The sequence below is a fragment of the Cloeon dipterum genome, chromosome 2 (assembly GCF_949628265.1).
Source record: "Cloeon dipterum chromosome 2, ieCloDipt1.1, whole genome shotgun sequence".
Lineage (NCBI taxonomy): Eukaryota > Metazoa > Arthropoda > Insecta > Ephemeroptera > Baetidae > Cloeon > Cloeon dipterum.
In genome coordinates this window covers 36,853,844-36,873,401 of record NC_088787.1, presented here as the reverse complement: position 1 = coordinate 36,873,401, position 19,558 = coordinate 36,853,844, and the positions used below count along the sequence as shown (strand labels likewise).

The following is a 19,558-nucleotide window of genomic DNA, read 5'->3' as shown; positions in this document are numbered from 1 at the left end:
TCTCGCCTGTAGTATCAGCCGGCTTGACAAAATTGTTGTATTTATTGTTTGCAACCTGTCTAACTGTTCTTATTTTCAGTTCCCTGTTTTGAGAGGCAGGCGCCGGCCATGCAAACTGCCTTGAGAAGTGCCAAGTCTGCTGAGAACGACGAGAAGGACGTTGAAAGGTGTGCAGGGCCGTCTGCAAAGCAAGACGGAGAGGCTGAAAGCTGGGCTGAAGGGGCTGGTGAAGTCAGAGAAATTGGTGAGTGTGTTTCCAATGTGTTAAATTGCATCCTGGATTTTTAAGGAATATTTTTCGACTCTTGGCTTGCTGTATCAGTGCTATTAAAAGTTCTTGGCTGCTGGCAACCCGCATGACACTCGTGTCTCGCCTGTAGTATCAGCCGGGTTGAGAAAATTGTTGTATTTATTGTTTGCAACCGTTCTAACTGTTCTTATTTTCAGTTCCCTGTTCTGAGAGGCAGGCGCCGGCCATGCAAACTGCCTTGAGAAGTGCCACGCCTGTTGAGAAGGACGTTGAATGGTGTGCAGGGCCGTCTGCAAAGCAAGACGGAGAGGCTGAAAGCTGGGCTGAAGGGGCTGGTAAAGTCAGAGAAATTGGTGAGTGTGTTTCCAATGTGTTAAATTGCATCCTGGATTTTTAAGGAATATTTTTCGACTCTTGGCTTGCTGTATCAGTGCTATTAAAAGTTCTTGGCTGCTGGCAACCCGCATGTCACACGTGTCTCGCCTGTAGTATCAGCCGGCTTGACAAAATTGTTGTATTTATTGTTTGCAACCTGTCTAACTGTTCTTATTTTCAGTTCCCTGTTTTGAGAGGCAGGCGCCGGCCATGCAAACTGCCTTGAGAAGTGCCAAGTCTGCTGAGAACGACGAGAAGGACGTTGAAAGGTGTGCAGGGCCGTCTGCAAAGCAAGACGGAGAGGCTGAAAGCTGGGCTGAAGGGGCTGGTGAAGTCAGAGAAATTGGTGAGTGTGTTTCCAATGTGTTAAATTGCATCCTGGATTTTTAAGGAATATTTTTCGATTTTTTGTTAATGATTTCACATGCCCAAACTGCTCTTTAATTGTTTTTTAACCTTGCATCTGAAGCAAATCTGTGGCTAGACACATAGTTTGTTATGTTTTTTCTTTCGGGGTGCATTTTTAATTCAATTTGGTTGAGCTCCTCAATTAACTATTTATTTACTTCAGATGTCCGGTTGGAGAGTGCCTTTGAGCTTGTGCTAGAAGAGGCTGATAAACAACCCGAGCTTGACCAGATCGCTGTCTGCAGGGAAGAGAGCGGTGAGAATGGAGGAAGCTTTGATTATGATGATGAGTGGGCAACAAAACATTACTTGAATAATTCCCCGGAACCACCACCTTTGACTTCACCAATCTTGACGCCAACTAAAGGCCAAGCTGCTGATCTTGAACTTCAAGATAAAATGGCAACCAGTCCTTCAGTAGCAGGTAATTATATGTGTATCTAGATTTACAATATTTCAATGTTACAAAATGTCTATTTCTATTTTATTAATCACTCATCGCATTGTTGTTAACCAGGGGCTTCTGTACTCGAGAACACACCAGTAAAGTCGCATGGAAGTGAAAAAGTTTTGGCAAATGGTGAGTTTACTTGACAATATAAAAAATGGATAAAATTACTCCTTTCACCGGAAACTTACTTTATTAAATGTCTCATTTTTTTAAATCACATTGAAATTATATTTTTACCTGGTAAAGCAAGAATATGATTGGTCTGGTGTTTTGTTTTGCACAGAGGTAATTGTTGATTATAATTGTGTTTTTTTGCTGCGCGGGTTGCCTATTTCATAAATTCTGAATGAGATTTGATGAGAAACCTAAATATTGGTTTTTTAAGTCCCAGTTGCAGTTGCTGCTGAGTTGACACCTGGCAAGTCAGAAGGTGCAAATTCCATGCCAGAGGATGGTAAGTGGTCAGCCCGAGAGTGAATTTGCAGTCAGAAATAATATATCACGTGCTTTGTTTCAGTTGTCGCCCAACCAGCTCTACTACTTATCCGTGTATTTTACATTGGGAATTGCAGCTCTGGCCAGCTGATTCCATCATATCTACTGGTTGCCGAGGCGGCTTCAACCGGGTTACAGACTTATCCAGAATTAGCAGAGTTTGTGCAATTAGCAACTGAAAAAGAGAGCCATCTCCTATATTCCAAAATGACTTTGTGTAAGACAATGTTTTAATTTTTGATTTTTTAATGATCAGCAGGTCAAGTGAATCATGCCCTACTTCAACTTTTCAGGCGATCTCACCATGGAGATTGATGTACTCCAAGGGTTGCTTGCTGAAATGCTCCAATGCCCTGACCTTGAAGTTGAGACTGTTGATGCTAGAGACTTCATGATGTGCCGGCTTAAATCTCTCAGCCAAGATTTGAGCAAGGATGTTAGAATGTGCCTAATTGGTGTACCTGAGGGGAGCACATCTAAGCCGCTTCACATTCTCGGCCCGATGATGAGGAAGCGTGCGAAGCATGTGAAGCAAAGAAAATTGTTCCAAGGTAAAAGTTTTTGATTGGTTTGAAAGCGTTTTGTGACTAGATTAAAATTTTCTATTCATTAGCGGGGTGCACAAAACCAGTATTGGTGGCTGGCTTGCCTGTGTCTCTCAGTCCTTTCAAGCAACGGAAGTCACCACTCAAGCTGCTACCTATGGGTCCAAAGAAAAGCCTCCATTATTGCCTCTACTGCCCTAAATGGTCCCATGGAAACATGCAGAGGCACATCAGACTTGTACACAGTGGTGAACAGCTTGTAATGGAAGCGCTGGCCCTTCAAGACAAGGGAGCCCAAAACAAAGCCATCTACAAGATTGTTAAAGCTGGTGATAAGAAACACAATGAGCAAGCTGAGAAGGAAAAGAAAGGCTTCATCATCCCTTTCAGGAGAGGAACAGACAGCTCCGGTGGGATCCGATATGAGTGCATGTTGTGCCACTCAATTCTTACAAAGAAGGGCTTCAAATACAGCCATGCAAAGCACTGCAAGCCCAACACAGAACAGGTTGCCACTGAAGAAGTGCTTGAGTCTGCAGAGAATTTTGCGGTGGTCAATCTCACAGCAATGAACCACATGGCCATGTCCAAATCTGGTCAAATGGATTCCTACTATGCTGACTATGTCGGTAAGCTCTTGCACGGGATGCACGCCAAGAATAGAGAGAGCCTTGCAGAATTTCTGTGCTCTGGGGACCCGCTGGTTGAGGCCGTCATCAGGACCATTGCAGTCAAGCGTGAGCAAGGCAATAATGCCATCTTGCTGGGCCGACGCCTAGCAAAACTTCTGCAGCAGCTATATCACGGTTTCAGAGATCACCCCGACATCAAGGACTTGGGACTAGTGAAAGAGCTGCGTGACCTTACCAGACGGTCAGTGTGGAAGGGCACCACTGTAAATGCGAGCATCCATGCAGAGGATCGCCTAATTTCTGTGGTACACAAGATTGCCGGGGGCGGTGTTGCGTCCACCATGTTCAAGCGGCCGAATGATGTCATGGCCCTTACATCACTTTTCAGGCAGATCGCGCTTGCACGTACCACACAGCGTGTAGGCGAAACCCCAGAAGAGCAGGCCAAGATTAAAGAAGCAATCGAGGAGTTTACAGAAATCCATGCTTACTTGGAATCAGCTCACTACACATCCTACACAACTACTCGGGCTGCCATTCAGAAGAAGAAAAATGAGAAGTTGCACAAGCCACGAGTGAATCCTGATGACCTCAAGTTGTACAAAGACTACTTGAGCAATGGTTGCCAGATACATGCAGCACTACTGCGCACTGCTGTAGAAGAAAAGGATAGAAATAAGGCAGCCAAGCAATACCGGCTGCTAGCAGAAAACCTAAACTTGCTCTTTACCACCTTCAATGGCCGGAGGACAAACGAGGCTGCTGCCATCACGGTTGATGAGTACAATGGGAGGAACAATTTTGCCAACACCCACAATGAAATTCTCTCCGAGGTGCAGCAGGGAATGGCCAAGAATTATGACATTATTGGCTCTGTTGGCAAGGGGGGAAAAAAGGCATGTATCGTAGAACGAAGACAATTTTATTTTCAAAGCAGGCAACACTGATAAAAATAAAGCGAGTGGATTGATAGAGGAAAATTAAAAAAATATATATTTAAGTAAATGGAATAAATTGGTCTGTTAAGGGCTAAATTACCATGAATTTTTTATATTTTTAAAATAACAAATACAGTATTATATACCGCTTTAAAGACCCAAAATTAATAATTTCTGTCCATGTTATTCCTTCTTCTCCAGGTACTGTCGCTGATTAAGTCTGAGTGGCGCGAGTATTTCCAACTCTGCGCGGACAGTGATGTTCGGAGACTGGCTGGAGTGCATCAATGCAACTTCCTCTTTGGTACACAGCATGGCAATCGCATGAACACTTCAAACAGGCATAATGGGGTTCTGAAGGATCTCCATGGTGCCCTTCATGATGCTTCCACGCTGAGACCCCGATATTTGAGAACAACCCTGGCAACCAATTTGGGGACATTAAATCTCTCGCATGCAGCAAAGAAAATGCTCTGTCTCTTGATGGGCCACGAAATGAGCGTGCATGATAGATACTACGAGCTTCCCACAGGTCTAGGATTCGGGCTGATGATGGGGCGCGCCCTAGAACTCTTTGAGGGTGGCGTTGAAAACCTCAGGAAGCACAAAGGGAAGACACTGGAAGAGGCTGTTGAAATGGAAGCGCCTCTCTTTGAGAAGGAGCCAGAGGAGCCTGAGTGAGTATTCCCTGAAAATGTATTTTTTATATTATGAGAAACACCCCATTCCAAAGAATCGACCTTGAAGTCTTGATGGAGATGGAGAGGCCGAAGCGGTCAGCCCGGAGAGGAGATGCACCTGTGCGAGGAAGACAGATGCAAAAAGTCGCTGACAGTGGACCTCAGGAAGCTGTCCAGGGCGTTGGTGAAGGAATTCGTGGAAAAAAGAATTCCCAGAGGAAGCGTGACTCATCAAGCTCCTCATGCTCCTCCACTGTTAGCAAGAATTCCGGGTTGAGTGCCCTCCTGAGTGACCTTGATGACATGCAGCCACACAATACTACCAGGACTAAGAGTAGCAGGGCTACTCCATCGACATCCAAGGCTCTGAGCGGGTGAGATGAATGAGCGAATTTATAATTTTGCAAGCTTAATTCAACATTTTGAAAACCATTAGTGCATCCAAGAAAAAGCTGGTCTCTGGAAGAGCACCTCCCAGCACGTCAGGGGGCCTGAGCAAGCAGGCAAATAGAAAGCAAGGGAAACAGGCAGCTAAGAGGTGAGCATATATTGCGGTTTGTTAATATTTAAAAAACCCTCTTCCCTAGATGTCCTAAGAAGAGAGGTGCTGCCCCCAAAAGAGCGAGAAAGAGTAGCTCGAGTACTAGCAGCAGCAGCAGCAGCAGCAGCGACTCTGAGACAAGCGAGCTCCAGAGTGGACCTGATGTAATGCTGCCAGTCACTAGTACCAACAGAAGATTGACACGGGCTGATCCATCCACATCCAAGGCCAAGAACAGGTGAGAATCAGTAAAGGTTTTATTTTGCATTCTGAGTTGACCATTTTCAAAACCCTAGACCAGCTACTTCTGCATCCCTGAAAAAGCAGGTCTCTGGAGGTGCACCTCCAGAAACATCAGGGAAGGTCAACAAGCAGGCCAATAATAACCAAGGAGGGAAGGCAGGCAAGATGTGAGAATGTTATATCGAAGTTTTAATTTTTTAATATTTAATAACCTTCTTCTCTAGAGCTCCCAGAGTGGAAAATGACAATGCTCAAGAGCCACCCGTAAAAAGGAAGAGGGGCAGACCACCCAAGACAAATGTGAGGTGGGTACCGCCACATTTATATGATCAATTCGACCCACACTACTCTATAATGTTTATTCTTTCCAGCAACCCAGGAAAAGTTTGAGCAAAGCGTGTGCCTGCAGTAAAGGATTACACATGACAGAGCCATTTCAAACATATCAACCATTTGATTGGCCGTTTTCTTTTTTGGTTTTTCTTTTTTCTTTGAAAATCTTCGCTAAGATGCTGCGCAATTGTGGGGTTTAGTAAATTAAATGCAAAAAAGTTAAAAAGCTAAATAATTTATTTCAAGATTTTATTTGAGTAACAACTAGTATCAAATGAAATGGGACTTTGGAGTAGGAATTTATTGTAATACAAATATACTTGTGCTGGATGAGTCAGTGAAAGTTCCTAAATTCAAAATCAGATTCCAATCCAAAATTTATTCATAACATATTACAACTGTTAAGTCGGGCTGCCAAGCTGGAGAAACTTGCTCCTAGCTTGCGTAAGGAAAGGCCTCAGATAATCACGTGTTAATCTTTCTCCTCCAAACTGTAAAACCCTCAAAGCATTGGCAGGTCCGCAATTACCCTTTGCAAGCCTTTCTCCATATTTGTTGAGCTGATCTAAAAGTAAAAGGCAGTTGAGTGACCGTGGGAACATTTTTTTGTTAAAAAAAAAGATATATATTTATATATTTTAATATTTGAAATATTTAAAAACATACGGTGCAGAGCGAGTAACAGCGGCTCTGAAAACGCGTGAAGATCCGAGTTCTGTTTTCTGCCTTCTCTGTCTGTGTTACAAGCAAGGAGAGCTGCTGGGCGGCAGTGTGCCAAAATCAAGTTAAGGAAAGCATTTTGCGGATTACTTCCTTTGTTAAGCGCATCCTCAACAGCAGCCCGGCTCAAGTAAAACGTGCCTTCCGGAAAGATGTATGTGATGCGCTTGAAAAGTGGCATGAATTCATGGTCATTAATATTTTATACAGCGAGAACAACACTTACATCTTCTTCACTTAACTGACTCTCGTCAGTGTACAGAATCTGTTGGTGGTCTGTGAGGCAACTTCCGAGGTCCCCTGTTGGGATTTAATTAAAAAATATTGAATTTAGCATGATATGACGAAAAGCATCATACAAAGGCTGTTGACAATTTCCTCCTCTTTGCCCTCAACCTGATATAGCTCGAGTTGAGCTAGGCCAATTGCTTGATTGACTGCAATGCACCGCTTTTTCCAGGTGGCTGCTGCAGTCATTGCCGTACAAGTGCCAGCCCAAAAGTGCGCAGCAGCCATAACGCCTCCTTCCTTGAATGATTCCTTGCCCTTGAATGAATAATTGGAAGGCTCATTGTTGTCAACGGACCCCGTTGTTAGGCGGCCTCTCTCTTGCTCAGTCAAAGGCTGTACGCCATCAAGCCATTGATTTACCATGGAGTTCTTATCCTGGTGTTCTTGGACAGTGTCTTCTTCAATAATGTAAAGGCGCGACCAGCTCTGTTCAAGAGCATTCTGCAGCCCGTCTGGAATATTCCTTGGAATAAAATGCTATGAAATAAAGTTGGTAGTGAAGCTTATTAAAAGACAACTTATTTAAGCAAACTTACTAGCCCGGGGTGCAGATTTTGCTCAGGCCACTTGACATTCTCTTCAGCTCGCATCTTCAGCTGCTCAAGGCCGTTCCTAGTTCTTGCAGCACCAAATTGCTGCAGGAGTTTCAAATGCGATTCTAGAAAAGACGATAAGATTATTTCAGTTTTCACTGACGCAGACAATTTTTCTTTATTCCTTCAAAACCTACCTGCACATGCAACTAGGAAAACCTCAAGCTGAACACCACCAACAGTTGCCTGGCCATGATACTCAAAGTCGCCTGCGCTTATCCTCAAGTCCATGAGGACACCCTTGGACAGGCCAGGATCAGGATGGCCCATGATAAGCAACCTGGCCCAGCAGTGGTGCTTAAGCCATGCCGGTTTCTCGTGACTTTCACCTAAAATGCGTCATGCACAGGGTTAATATTCAAAATTGTTACTGAAAGTGCTAAAGGCTTCAATTTAATATATTTATCATATATTAACCTCCGTCAGCGCTAATCACCACACCAGGGACAAAGCGGCCCTCATCAAAAGCTATAACAACTTGGCCAATTGAACAGACTGCACTGGACGCTGGGAACCACTGCAGACTCTGGCTCTCCACTTCCAACTCGACTCCAGTGATCACATTTTCCAGTAGAAGCTTCATACTGCGATGATTGTAATGTTCAAATCGAAACAAACTGAAGGCAACAGTCGCCTTGAAGTAAATGTGGCGGCAAAATCTGAAACGAGGCGTTGCAACAAAAAATTTTAATCTTTAAGTGCGCGTGCAGCGCCCCAAAATAGAAGAAAACCAGAACGACGCCAGAAAGGTTGTAAGTAAACAACAATGAATGCATATACTTGAATTAATAATAGAAAAAGCAGGAAATTTCGCGGGATGTCAACTTCACAAAAAGACTTTAGTGTGTTCATCCCAGGTAGCGCAGATTTGTCACCAGGTGGCTATTCCTTGAATGATAAATTGTAATTTCTTTGCTTATGAAATAATTTCATTCTAAGAAACTTTGGAAGAATTCGTGCTCCACAATGAATCCAAATATGTTGAGGCCTGCCAAGATGAAATATCAGCCCGCAGCAAACTAATTTCCGATGTTGAAAGATTGGAAAAATTGAACAATAGAATTGAATGGGTCAGGTCAAAGGTTAAAAATTTGACAGCAGAGAAGGGTAAGGAAGAATATACTTTACAGTCGCATGCAGGTATAAAAATGTATTGTTAATTTATTTCAGACAGCCTGTTGGAATCAGCATGGAAGGCACAGCTTGTCCACCATTCAGAGGTTTCAATTGCAAGCGGGGTGAGTGGAAATGGCACTGTTAAAGTATTGCAAATATTATCAAAATGAATTGTTCCTGCGTGTCAGTTGGTGGACAGCTTCTATGCTGACAACATGCTAGTTTTCATTGACATGGGCCTCGTTGTGCAAGCTGCCGAAACTTCACAGACCCCATCCCAGGCTATTAAAAAGATCATACTTGGCCACTTCACAGAAGATGCTATCATGAACACCACAGTTGTTGGCTGCGATGGATTGATGTCACTCTTCCCCGCGCTAGTGCAGACTTTAATAAGTTGTTTAAATTTTAACACAGTTTCCGCAGCAGTGCATACTATTATCCCTTTAATTTTCAGGTACTCTGCAGCAAGAAGACCTTTGCCTGAGATTTGGTCCGGAAAAATGCAGCAGACATGCAATGATAACTGCCATCAGATCATTGAAGAGCAATCTCCGCCGCAAACTGATAGGCAAATCAGGAAAAAACAAACGCAGGAAGTAAACAGCTCTGATAAGAATGGCACTGGTCACATATTTTATTTAATAATGTTTCCAAACTGGGGTTTGACTTTCTAAAAATTTTTAAGAAGGGGAACTTTTGACAATTGTTGATTTCACAAACGCTTTCAAAACACCCCGGGTTGAACTCTACTGTGAAGAAGGGTAGCCATTAGTGCTTGTTGAGGATCCCTGACTTGGCCATCCTGCAGTAATTCATTGCTGAAACGAGAAACCAATGCACTCTGCCAGTAGGGGTGGCACAGCATTTCCAATCTGAAAAAATAGATTAGATCTTTAAATACGCACAGTGGATAAATGCACTTGCCAGCCTCTGAATTGCCCTTGGGGTGCCTCTGAAGACAAAGTTGTCTGGAAATGACTGGGCGCGAGCGATTTCCCTCAGCGTAATGGTCCGGTCAACTTGTGGGTGAATTAGGGTTCCACTCTTTGATGCCAAATTTTGCGAGGCAATTATAGTTTTAAACTTCTTGTTCCACTCGAGCCGTCCATAGGCGCCCTTCCACCAGCCATTGCGTGGCCCTGTTCTGGAAAGCATGCTTGGAGCCAGATTTGTTCCTTGCAGCCCGCTTAAAAGCGATACAATAATGTTAAATTCCTGTTGGGAAAGCAGTAAACCACATTTCCTACCATTGATCTGCAGGCTCAGTCAGCAAAACAGACCAGTCCTCTCCAGGCTTGATCTTGCTTATTCTGACCTGGTCTACTCGAGATAGTGGTTTTACCATCCTATGAAGTTTAACTCTATCACTGCCTCGGCGCATCTGCAAAACATATTGCTGCTCAAAGTACAATGAACACTTTTATTTCATTAATTTTGCAAGCTCGGAGGGAATTTGAACATGATCTCAGTAGGGCACATTTCTATGGTGCTCCAGACGCATATTGTTACTCCCGCAGGGTTAAAATAACACAAATTAAAAAAGCAACACACTTGGTCCCCTCCTGGAGACGGAGTTGAGATCTTTAAACAGATTTAGAAGTTACTTTGAGCCAATAATTTGCAACTGCTGTTGTATAGGAGGGACCATAAGTTGTTGCAGAGCGAATAAATGATATTTAATGGCGCGGCAGTCGCTAAAAAATATAGCAACTCCGGTAGCAGGGGGGGACCAAAAGTGGTTCACATCATAATTTGATATTCTAGTTACCTTTGCCTGATAGGCAGACTGCACAAGCGGGTATGGTTTCGCCCCGAGTGTGGTCTCCAAGTCCTTCAGGTCACTAATTGCATCCCGGACAGTAACAGGTCCAAAAATTGCAGGCTCTTCAGTAGAGAAATCCTGCAAGAATCAAGCCATTAGAATAGTTAGAATATGTATTTCACAAGTGACAATCGAGAAACCAATGGGCAACTGCCGCACTGCAGCTTGTGGCACTTCCTTCCAGACAGGTGTGTTCTCCGCGGGATGTCAGGGAGTTCTTCATTGCCAAGAGCCCCAACAAGGAAAAATCTGGAAAATAAATAATCGCCTGATTTTTGCACATAATTATTTCATCTTCACATATACCTCTGCCTAAGTTGAGGTACTCCAAAATCATCAGCTAGAAGCACCATCATCCTCGCCTGGTAACCGTGGTCCAGAGCGGTTTTTAGAGCTTCCCTGAGATGCTTCCCCTTGTCATGTGTAACAATTTCCTTCACATTTTCCATGATGAAGAAACGGGGCTTGAGAAATTTCACTACTTCCATGAATATTCCAGTCTGGCTGATCTAGAGAAATGCACATTTTTTAATAATCTTTCTGTCATAACTCATTCTTTTATTTCTTTTGCAACGTGGTTACCAGGTGGATCTATTTGTTACATCTTAGAGAATTAAAATAAATCTAATTATTCTGATCACATACGTTATTATTGTAATAAAAATAGTGATTCAAGAATTAAAAAAAAATCCTTTAAATATTTCTCATCCCGTAATTTAATAAAATACAAACATTCATTGATGCTCTCTTGCTTTTCTTCTGCCTGTTGCACTGAGAAAATCCTTGACATGGAGGACCGCCGATAATGACCTCCACCTCACCCTGCTGTGGTAAACCTTGTCCCAACTGGCAAAACAAGAGAATTTTATAATGAGAAAAATGGCATATGATGATATGAAAGCTCTATACTCTTTTCACTTGCTGCAGCCAATGCTCGACATAATCGCAATATACGCTAGCCTGTGGAAAATTTCGCTTGAATGTGCTGCAGGCTATTTCATTTGAATCCACTGCCCACAAGGTTCTGGTCAGCGAACTCATTTCAAGCCCGACACTCATTCCTCCGCAGCCAGCGAACAGATCAAGGCAGCGCAGAGGTCTGCGAGGGCCACTTGAAATAGCAGCCATGATTTGATATTTTGCAGGGTGACCAATTTCTTGCACGCGACCAGATTCAGCTTCTTTCACCGCACAACACGAGAAGGATGGAACGCCTGTGAAGCTCGTTGTTGGAGTAAACATCATTTCCTTCCTGCTTGCAGCAAAGAAGACCTGCACAACGCGCTGAACACGACTCAGTGGAACGATGCGGGCTGCAGAAGGAATTATAATACATATTAATTAATTTAATAAATATCTTCTCAATGCAACATACAACAATTTGTGAGAATTAACGTATTTTCAGCCTTGGCATTTCCATCCCTTTCAAATGCTGCAGCCCTCAGCCTGATTTTACAAGCAGATCTTGAACTACCTGCCTTCACACCCTCCGGTAGAATGATGCCTTCAACCCTCATAATTGAGAGCAGCTCTTGTTTTTCACATTCAACGGCAACACAAGTGTGTCTTGAGATCATCATGCCTAAATACTCCACTGTGGGTTGACCATTAATTCCGCTAGCCACAACTTTTGCATTGCCAATTTTCCACCACGCCCTTCCACCGGAGCATTTCAACCCGGACACAAAATCGACTGGCAGCTTGAATGCGTAATTCATTTCCAACCTTTAAAATATATTTAATAATAAATTTATAGAACGTAAAGGTGAGGGTTGCATTACTTTTGTTGTACGTATTTTAACTTAATCTCACTTTACCTGTATCTACAGAAGTATATGTCTTCCCCTTCAGCTTGTGTGGCAGCAACACTTACACAGCACCTCAGATCCTTTTCCACTACCTCGCAGCATCTATCGGTTTGGAACAGTTCCCTCTCATCCGCTATTTCTCCAAGTAAAGAGAACGAAGCCCGCCTAATTGTAATTTTTAACAGCATCCTCATCATGCACCATAAACTGCTAAAAACTTACCGATAAATACATCCATGGTATCTATCACCATCTCTGAATTCTTCTTCAACCTTAAAAGACACAATCCTGATAACTTCACCTGCACCATACTTCCAGAATGAGCCAAGAGGCTTCATTTTCTTCGGGCTGCTGCATCAACAATAAACAATAACAACAAAACACTTGAACACATGCGGTACGCGCCATAACAAATCAAACAAAAATTGGCGCGCTTTTAACAGATTCAAAAATTTGATTTTTGATGAAATACTTAAATTTCACCCAACATATTTAAAATTTTTACTAATAAGTATCCTACAGGCTGCTAGCGATTTATCAGATTTTTCTAGCAATCTGGAACCGCGAACAATCGTCGAAAAGACGTGATCTATCAAATTATGGGTTTTTGGCATGGATCGATCAGGCCCTTTTCGCTCCCAAATTTGGTTTTGGAATTTTTTAATCACACATACAACCCGTCCACTTGTTTTGCACGGTTCATCAGAGCAAAAAGCAGCTTATTTCCGAAAATTACCATATTCTGCTTTTGCTGCCGCACAAGATGCATGACAAGCATACGGTGTGCGGGCGCCTCTGCCCAAACAATTTGCAAATTGCCGTTATTAATTGTTGTACCACTGCAGATGGGTTCAAAGGTGAACAGTTGTGTTGCGGGAAGCTCTTTTAATATTTTCCAGGCTAGCAACAATTTTTAAAGCGCCAATTTTGAGAAATACAGATGGATCTATGGTGAAAAGTTAACAAAAAGATGATTGATCACGGCCAAAAAATTCCAAAAACTGTCAAAACATGCTTTTCCCGATTTATCAGATTTTTCTAGCAATCTGGAACCGCGAACAATCGTCGAAAAGACGTGATCTATCAAATTATGGGTTTTTGGCATGGATCGATCAGGCCCTTTTCGCTCCCAAATTTGGTTTTGGAATTTTTTAATCACACATACAACCCGTCCACTTGTTTTGCACGGTTCATCAGAGCAAAAAGCAGCTTATTTCCGAAAATTACCATATTCTGCTTTTGCTGCCGCACAAGATGCATGACAAGCATACGGTGTGCGGGCGCCTCTGCCCGAACAATTTGCAAATTGCCGTTATTAATTGTTGTACCACTGCAGATGGGTTCAAAGGTGAACAGTTGTGTTGCGGGAAGCTCTTTTAATATTTTCCAGGCTAGCAACAATTTTTAAAGCGCCAATTTTGAGAAATACAGATGGATCTATGGTGAAAAGTTAACAAAAAGATGATAGATCACGGCCAAAAAATTCCAAAAACTGTCAAAACATGCTTTTCCCGATTTATCAGATTTTTCTAGCAATCTGGAACCGCAAACAATTACTGAAAAAGATGGATCTATCGCTGCACAAACTTATTTCATTTAGATCTGTTTATTCCATTTTTCTTTCCCGCCCCTGCACATTTCGCGCCAATTTTCAAATCCTATTTCCTACCGCGCCGCTCTTTAGCCAATAACATCACACTTTCGATTTCAAAGCATCACACTTTCAATTTCAATGCATCACAAGCGACACCGCCTCCTTGCTCACTCTCACTTTCATCAGCTGATTGTTATTGTGCATCGCGTGCTTCACACATTGAACGTAATTTCGGTAATTTCCCTCAAGCCTGCAGGACACACACACAAAATGGATAGGCATTGGGAAAGGGCACACGACTTCACCAATTCACGCGCATTCAACTGGTCAGATTGCCTCGGTTTTGCTGGAAATGACCTGGAAGAACGTAACAAGATTGACAGACGCAGGCAAGCGAACGAGCGCCTACCTGGTTTCGACAGGGTAAGACACACAACAAACATAATAAATTAATTCCTTGCATTAATTGTATCTTTATCCTTTACACAGACAAGAGTTGGCAGCTTGAACACGGTTTGGAAGGGCACATACAATGACTTCATGATTGGCCAGTAAGTACCATTATTTTATACCATGACTATGTACCGTTCTATTTTAAATGCTAAAATAATTTTAATCCACGGGATGTGACAAATTGATAGCACTCATAATCAATTCCTCGCCAATTCCTTCCTAAAATATCTGATTTTTATTTTATCATAAACATCCCGCAATTATTAAAAATGCTAGCATAATTTTAATCCACGGGATGTGACAGTTTTCCTTCATAAAATGTCAGATATTTATTTTATCATTAACATCCCCTTCCTTACATCTGTGTTCAACATCTACTTAATATTCCAGACCAATGCCGGACTATCAGGAGTCGTACCCAAACGTCAAAGACAGGATGCGCGAACGGCAGCAACAGTATATTGACTGGACACGTGCTCGACTCAACCCAAATGTAGACGTGCCAATATTGAAGATGCAAAGACGAAGTCCTGAGTTGCCAAAGCTGGAATTCCATCATCAGACATGGCTTGAGCTGTCCGCAAAATCGGTGGCAAAAAAAGACCAGTAAGTCAACACTTAACCTCCTTATTTTTTCCTTTTTATTAATTAATGCTTCTGCTTTTCCCTAGACTTGCTGCACTGGACTATCTCAGGTCCTCGCATCCCCAGGTCAACAGAGAGCTTGACGAGCACAACGCTCTACAGAGGTAAGAATCAATGAAGTTTACATATTAAGCAATTCACTAAACAAATAATTATTTCCCTCTACAGATGCCTTGCAGTGCCGCTCTTGGAGTATAAGTGGCTACAGACCGCACTCGACGCAGTGTCAGGCGAATGCACTCTTTTACGGGATGACGAAGACCTTTGGTTTGCTCACCTCAACATCGACTTGGATGCAGCAGTCTACCAATGCCTGCAGGAGGCAGTGGGAGTCTGGGCACACTTCTCTTTGCCAGGACGTGGCAAAAATTCATACAAAGGTAGCAATTATTTCCATACCTCTACCATGATATTAATTCTTTTATTCCACACAGACAAACTGCTCGTCAAGGCCCTAAGCAGCACTAGTCCGTCTCTGCAGTTGAAGATTGGCTTCAACAACGCCACCATTGACGAGTCGTGGCTCATCCGTATGACCCGGGGTGTCCAGCTGAAGTGCCAGATTCGATTCACCAGCGCCACAATCGTCTACCAGATACCTTATGCAGCCACATTAGACGCACTGACAGCCTTGCGTCACCTGTTCTTCCCAGGAAGGGGTCCACCAGAAGCACAACTGGGATCGCCGCTGGTAAATTTTGTACAATTTTTCTTGTACCTAATTTGTTACTTAATTTCAAATTCCTAAATTAAGGTACCGCAAGAGATTATTGACGGGTTGCGCAACGGACAACAGCTGATAGGAGGCCCACTCAATGATGAGCAGCTGGAAGCCGTCTGCAACATCCTGACCCACAGCCGCCTTCACCACGTTTACACTTTGGTGGGACCGCCCGGAACAGGGAAGACGAGGGTTCTCGACGAGGTGCTGCTCCAAATTTACAAACACCACATGGAGGACAACCCAGCAGATGCCCTGTAAGTATAGCACTCCATTAAACAAATTAATATTTACTCATTCTTTAATCTTTGCAGCGTCCACCTAGTAGTAAATAGCAACAAGGGTATTGGCGCGACAGTCAGGAGACTCCTGCGTAGAGACGTCAACCGGGCCGCCATCGTGAGACTGACTTCAGAGAGGGAACTGGCCAACTGCCCAGAAGAGACCATGGACCTGACCCAGCGAGCATCAAAGGTTCAGTACAAGAGGGAACACCAGCTCGTAATATGCACCCCAATCTCTATTGCGCGGATCAGCTTATCAGAAGGTGCCAACAACCGCCCGCCACTCATCACATTGGTAAGTTATATTTAATAATATTTAATGGTAATTGAAAATCTTTCAATATTTCACGGGATGTTACCACTGCTTATATATATCTGAGAAAACTTGATTTACCATTTCTAAGCCAACCAACTGTCACTCATCCACCCCGAATATTTCATATTGACAATTTAATGAAGCAGCTCGATTCTCCACAGCTCGACGAGGCAGGTTCCTTTTCCTTCCCTGACATCGCAGGAGCCCTTACGATGAACGGCCAGGCAGTCGCAACAGTCGCAGCAGGAGATCCACTTCAACTCACCCCCAGAAGCATGAGTCCCATCAACGCAGCCCTGGATGGTGGGAAAACCATCTTCCACCTCCTTCCCCATACTGGAGATTGGATTGGCCCAAAGTAAGTGTTTAATAGTGGCATTCAAGTTCAACACTAATTTAATTTCTTTTTTCCAGCTACATCCCCCACCCAGGCTGCGGAACATACCTGACGAAGAATTACCGTTCCCACTACAAGATCGTGGAAGCAATCTCCTCTATTTTCTACGGTGGCAAAATGGTAAGTTTAATTAATTTATGATATTTTATTTTCCATCAATTAATTATTTCCAATTATTTTCAGACGGCAGCCCAGCCCACAACACCAAGTGACGATCGCTGCAAACTGCGCGAAGCACTACAGCCGTTCGGCCTGGGGGACACGGCCGAGGCCTTGTACTGGCTGGACTTCCACAGTCCAGCTGAGAGGGGTCTATATGACCCCTCTCTGTACAACCCTGGCGAAGCTCGTCTTGTTGCCACCATTGCTTCGCAGGTCTCGTCACGGGTTGGTGCCAACAGAGTGTGCGTCTTGACACCATACAGACGTCAGGTAATTTATTAGAGCAATTAATGGTAATTTAACAGTCGACTTTAACACTTTCTATATGATTTCAGATGGAGGATATTGCCAAACTGGTGCCTCAAAAGATCCCCGTCCAGACAATTGACGACATCCTCGGACTTGAGCGGGACATTGTTGTGATCTCCCTTGTGCGGGCTGAGAAAGGAGGGGTGTGCTCAAGGAAAGCTGAAGCTGCGGTGATCAAGAGGGAGTTGGCACACGACGAGCATTTGCAGCCCGAAGCCCCATCCTTCCTTGGCTTTATGTCTCACCCCAACCGTGCCAATGTGATGCTAAGCCGAGGTAAAGAGGTTGTCCTGATTGTTGGTTCCAAGGAGCACTACCTTCGATCGAACGCAGACCACTGGCGCCAAATTGCAGACAGATGTGTGAGCCTGCAAGTGGCAAACTTTGAGTGTTGATTATGCTTTCTGTGATTAATTGTGTGCCAGCTTGCGAGTGCCATGTATTAGTAATATTTATATTCATAACTGTGCCTCATTTACCATCTCAATTTTGGATCCGTTGATACATGCTTAGCTTTATAATTAAATTTTAATATTGTGACTAGTTGTGAAATTATACGGGATGACAGAAAACATAAATCAATATAATAAATACACTGTTTATTAAATGACTTCAATACATCAATAAATATATGTTACATCTCAAATTATAACAATAATTTATGACTGAAATTTGTCTCTTTTACGGGTTGAATAAATTATTTTAAATGTAAAAAAGAATTTGTTTCATTAAAGTAGCCATATTCTAACCATTCCATAATTTGTTGGTTGTTTGTCAATAAAGATGATAATAATAATAATATAAAAGCAACACTTTATTGTAAACTATTGCTAGCAACCCGCACAAAACATCGGTTACACGCTACAACGCTAGGAGGCAATATAAAATTGGATCAAGGCGATTATTTAGGTGAAAATTAGGATTAATCACGTACAATATGGCTTTGTGATTACAAAAAGTATAAATATTTATCAATTGCACGCTCACAACAGCCTAAACAACAGACTAACGCTATGATCTATATCATTTTTTATGAAAAAAATGATGTTGATCACATCAAAATCTGCATGAGAGTTGCTCTAAGATCAAAATATATGACACTACACAAATCAATTGGGCAATAATGACAAGGAAATTAGATGATCGATGCCATTTGCCAATGTAACAATTGCATTCGATCAACACTTACATCAGCAGAAAACAATTATGTATTATTAAAAAAATTTATTGCTGCATTTTTCCAATTACAAATCTCGCCTACCATTGCCATAACTGTTAATAAGACAGAGCACCTTATAAAAGAACAGATTTTCCCCGCGCGCCAAAAACTTTTCAATCCACTAACCACACACCAGATGGCAGCACTATTCAGTCTAGAGCATTTTAATCTCGGTATGATACAACCTATCAACCACTATATTAACCGGTTTTTACCAGTAAAACTGGCTAAATATACCGGTAAAAACCGGTACATTTGACCGGTTTTACCGGTTGTTATAGCCGGTTATACCGGTTATTTTGACCAGTTAATATCGGTTGCATGCATTAGGTCACGTGGTACCTCAATACTGCCAACTCAAAGTGCTGTTTTGAAACAATTTTTTTGGACCCCAAAAAGGGTCCCATGGGGCCCCCTACTATTTTTAATGGGTTCCCCAACCTAAAATGTACCCCCACACCAAATTTGAACAATATTGGTTTTAAGTGCGTCGTGAGTCTCTTCGTGACTGTTTTTGAATCTATGAGGTTAGCAAAGAGAGAATTGATATCAGAGAGCGCAAAAATGAAAAGGAAAGGTGAAATGCTGCCGCCTTGCTTTACCCCATTTGACTGGACGATCGGTTCGAATACAGAAATTCCTTCTCGAACGGTCAGCAAATTGGCATCCAGCATTTCCGCCAGCAAGTTCAACTCACTGACGGAGAATCTGCCGGTGCCGACCAACTCCTCGAAAATAAAATGCCTGCTCACCGAGTCGAATGCCTTCTTAACGTCCAAGAAGAGAGCATACAATGGGTTCTTTTGCTCATAAACTACAAAGTTAATTTCATCAACTAAAAGCTGCACTGCTTGTATAGTGGACCTGCCTTTAACGAATCCGAACTGGTTTGAGGAAATGAGATCAATCAAACGACTGTACAGGCGATTATTCATGACTCGGTCCAACAAATTGTAAAGAGAGCAGCAAAGACTGATCCCGCGGTAGCTGTTCACGTTAGAAACCGCGCCCTTTCCCTTGTGCAACAGTTTCAAGTTAGAATTTTTCCAAGCAATTGGAAAAGATCCCAGCTCAAGACAAACATTAAGGAAAGCCATGATCTCGTCCGGAAGAGCTGCCCACAGGAGCCTGACCACCTCATCATCAGCATAATTAATTGCCTTGTGGCCGGACAGTTTCAGGACTAGATCATACATTGCAACATCAAAAATGAA

At 42.8% G+C, this 19,558-nt stretch overlaps 4 protein-coding genes and 1 long non-coding RNA gene across 5 annotated transcripts; 4 read left to right on the top strand and 1 right to left on the bottom strand.

The window, feature by feature from the left end:
* The first annotated feature begins 820 nt into the window (after positions 1-820).
* LOC135935233 (uncharacterized) lies at positions 821-1,702 on the top strand. Its single transcript, XM_065477395.1, has 3 exons — positions 821-971; positions 1,197-1,457; positions 1,551-1,702. The coding sequence occupies exons 1-3, from the start codon at positions 836-838 to the stop codon at positions 1,625-1,627; spliced, it is 474 nt and encodes a 157-aa protein (XP_065333467.1). The 5' UTR covers positions 821-835; the 3' UTR covers positions 1,628-1,702.
* Positions 1,703-2,011: 309 nt separating this feature from the next.
* Positions 2,012-4,775, top strand: LOC135937615 (uncharacterized). Its single transcript, XM_065480773.1, has 4 exons — positions 2,012-2,196; positions 2,273-2,530; positions 2,593-4,052; positions 4,296-4,775. Exons 1-4 carry the CDS (start codon positions 2,187-2,189, stop codon positions 4,773-4,775), a joined length of 2,208 nt encoding a protein of 735 aa, XP_065336845.1. The 5' UTR covers positions 2,012-2,186.
* Positions 4,776-8,664: 3,889 nt separating this feature from the next.
* Positions 8,665-9,278, top strand: LOC135937869 (uncharacterized). The gene is made up of 3 exons (XR_010574562.1): positions 8,665-8,733; positions 8,800-9,007; positions 9,069-9,278. It is a non-coding gene; the product is annotated as an uncharacterized LOC135937869 (long non-coding RNA).
* Positions 9,279-9,347: 69 nt separating this feature from the next.
* Positions 9,348-12,951, bottom strand: LOC135936192 (uncharacterized). The gene is made up of 10 exons (XM_065478929.1): positions 12,254-12,951; positions 11,812-12,161; positions 11,346-11,749; positions 11,169-11,282; positions 10,743-10,945; positions 10,577-10,685; positions 10,383-10,514; positions 9,862-9,995; positions 9,539-9,800; positions 9,348-9,486 (listed from the first exon to the last, which is right to left on the bottom strand). Exons 1-10 carry the CDS (start codon positions 12,439-12,441, stop codon positions 9,427-9,429), a joined length of 1,956 nt encoding a protein of 651 aa, XP_065335001.1. The 5' UTR covers positions 12,442-12,951; the 3' UTR covers positions 9,348-9,426.
* A 1,157-nt stretch (positions 12,952-14,108) lies between these two features.
* On the top strand, positions 14,109-17,594 carry LOC135937613 (putative helicase MOV-10). Its single transcript, XM_065480772.1, has 12 exons — positions 14,109-14,261; positions 14,328-14,389; positions 14,682-14,897; positions 14,963-15,040; positions 15,105-15,316; positions 15,371-15,627; positions 15,691-15,914; positions 15,972-16,236; positions 16,419-16,615; positions 16,672-16,774; positions 16,838-17,086; positions 17,152-17,594. The coding sequence occupies exons 1-12, from the start codon at positions 14,109-14,111 to the stop codon at positions 17,518-17,520; spliced, it is 2,385 nt and encodes a 794-aa protein (XP_065336844.1). The 3' UTR covers positions 17,521-17,594.
* Positions 17,595-19,558: the final 1,964 nt, after the last annotated feature.

Bases quoted from the DNA above. Each gene is read 5' to 3' on its own strand.
- LOC135936192 (XM_065478929.1), bottom strand. From the start codon at position 12,441: ATGATGAGGATGCTGTTAAAAATTACAATTAGGCGGGCTTCGTTCTCT. The intron at 10,515-10,576 runs GTTTCTCGATTG...TGATTCTTGCAG, and splicing joins AGTGCGGCAGTTGCCCATTG to GATTTCTCTACTGAAGAGCC. The intron at 9,801-9,861 runs GTAGGAAATGTG...ATCGCTTTTAAG, and splicing joins ACTGAGCCTGCAGATCAATG to CGGGCTGCAAGGAACAAATC.
- LOC135937613 (XM_065480772.1), top strand. From the start codon at position 14,109: ATGGATAGGCATTGGGAAAGGGCACACGACTTCACCAATTCACGCGCA. The intron at 14,390-14,681 runs GTAAGTACCATT...TTAATATTCCAG, and splicing joins AATGACTTCATGATTGGCCA to ACCAATGCCGGACTATCAGG. The intron at 15,041-15,104 runs GTAAGAATCAAT...TTCCCTCTACAG, and splicing joins GAGCACAACGCTCTACAGAG to ATGCCTTGCAGTGCCGCTCT.
- LOC135935233 (XM_065477395.1), top strand. From the start codon at position 836: ATGCAAACTGCCTTGAGAAGTGCCAAGTCTGCTGAGAACGACGAGAAG. The intron at 972-1,196 runs GTGAGTGTGTTT...TATTTACTTCAG, and splicing joins TGGTGAAGTCAGAGAAATTG to ATGTCCGGTTGGAGAGTGCC. The intron at 1,458-1,550 runs GTAATTATATGT...GTTGTTAACCAG, and splicing joins AACCAGTCCTTCAGTAGCAG to GGGCTTCTGTACTCGAGAAC.
- LOC135937615 (XM_065480773.1), top strand. The intron at 2,531-2,592 runs GTAAAAGTTTTT...TCTATTCATTAG, and splicing joins GCAAAGAAAATTGTTCCAAG to CGGGGTGCACAAAACCAGTA. The intron at 4,053-4,295 runs GCATGTATCGTA...CTTCTTCTCCAG, and splicing joins TTGGCAAGGGGGGAAAAAAG to GTACTGTCGCTGATTAAGTC.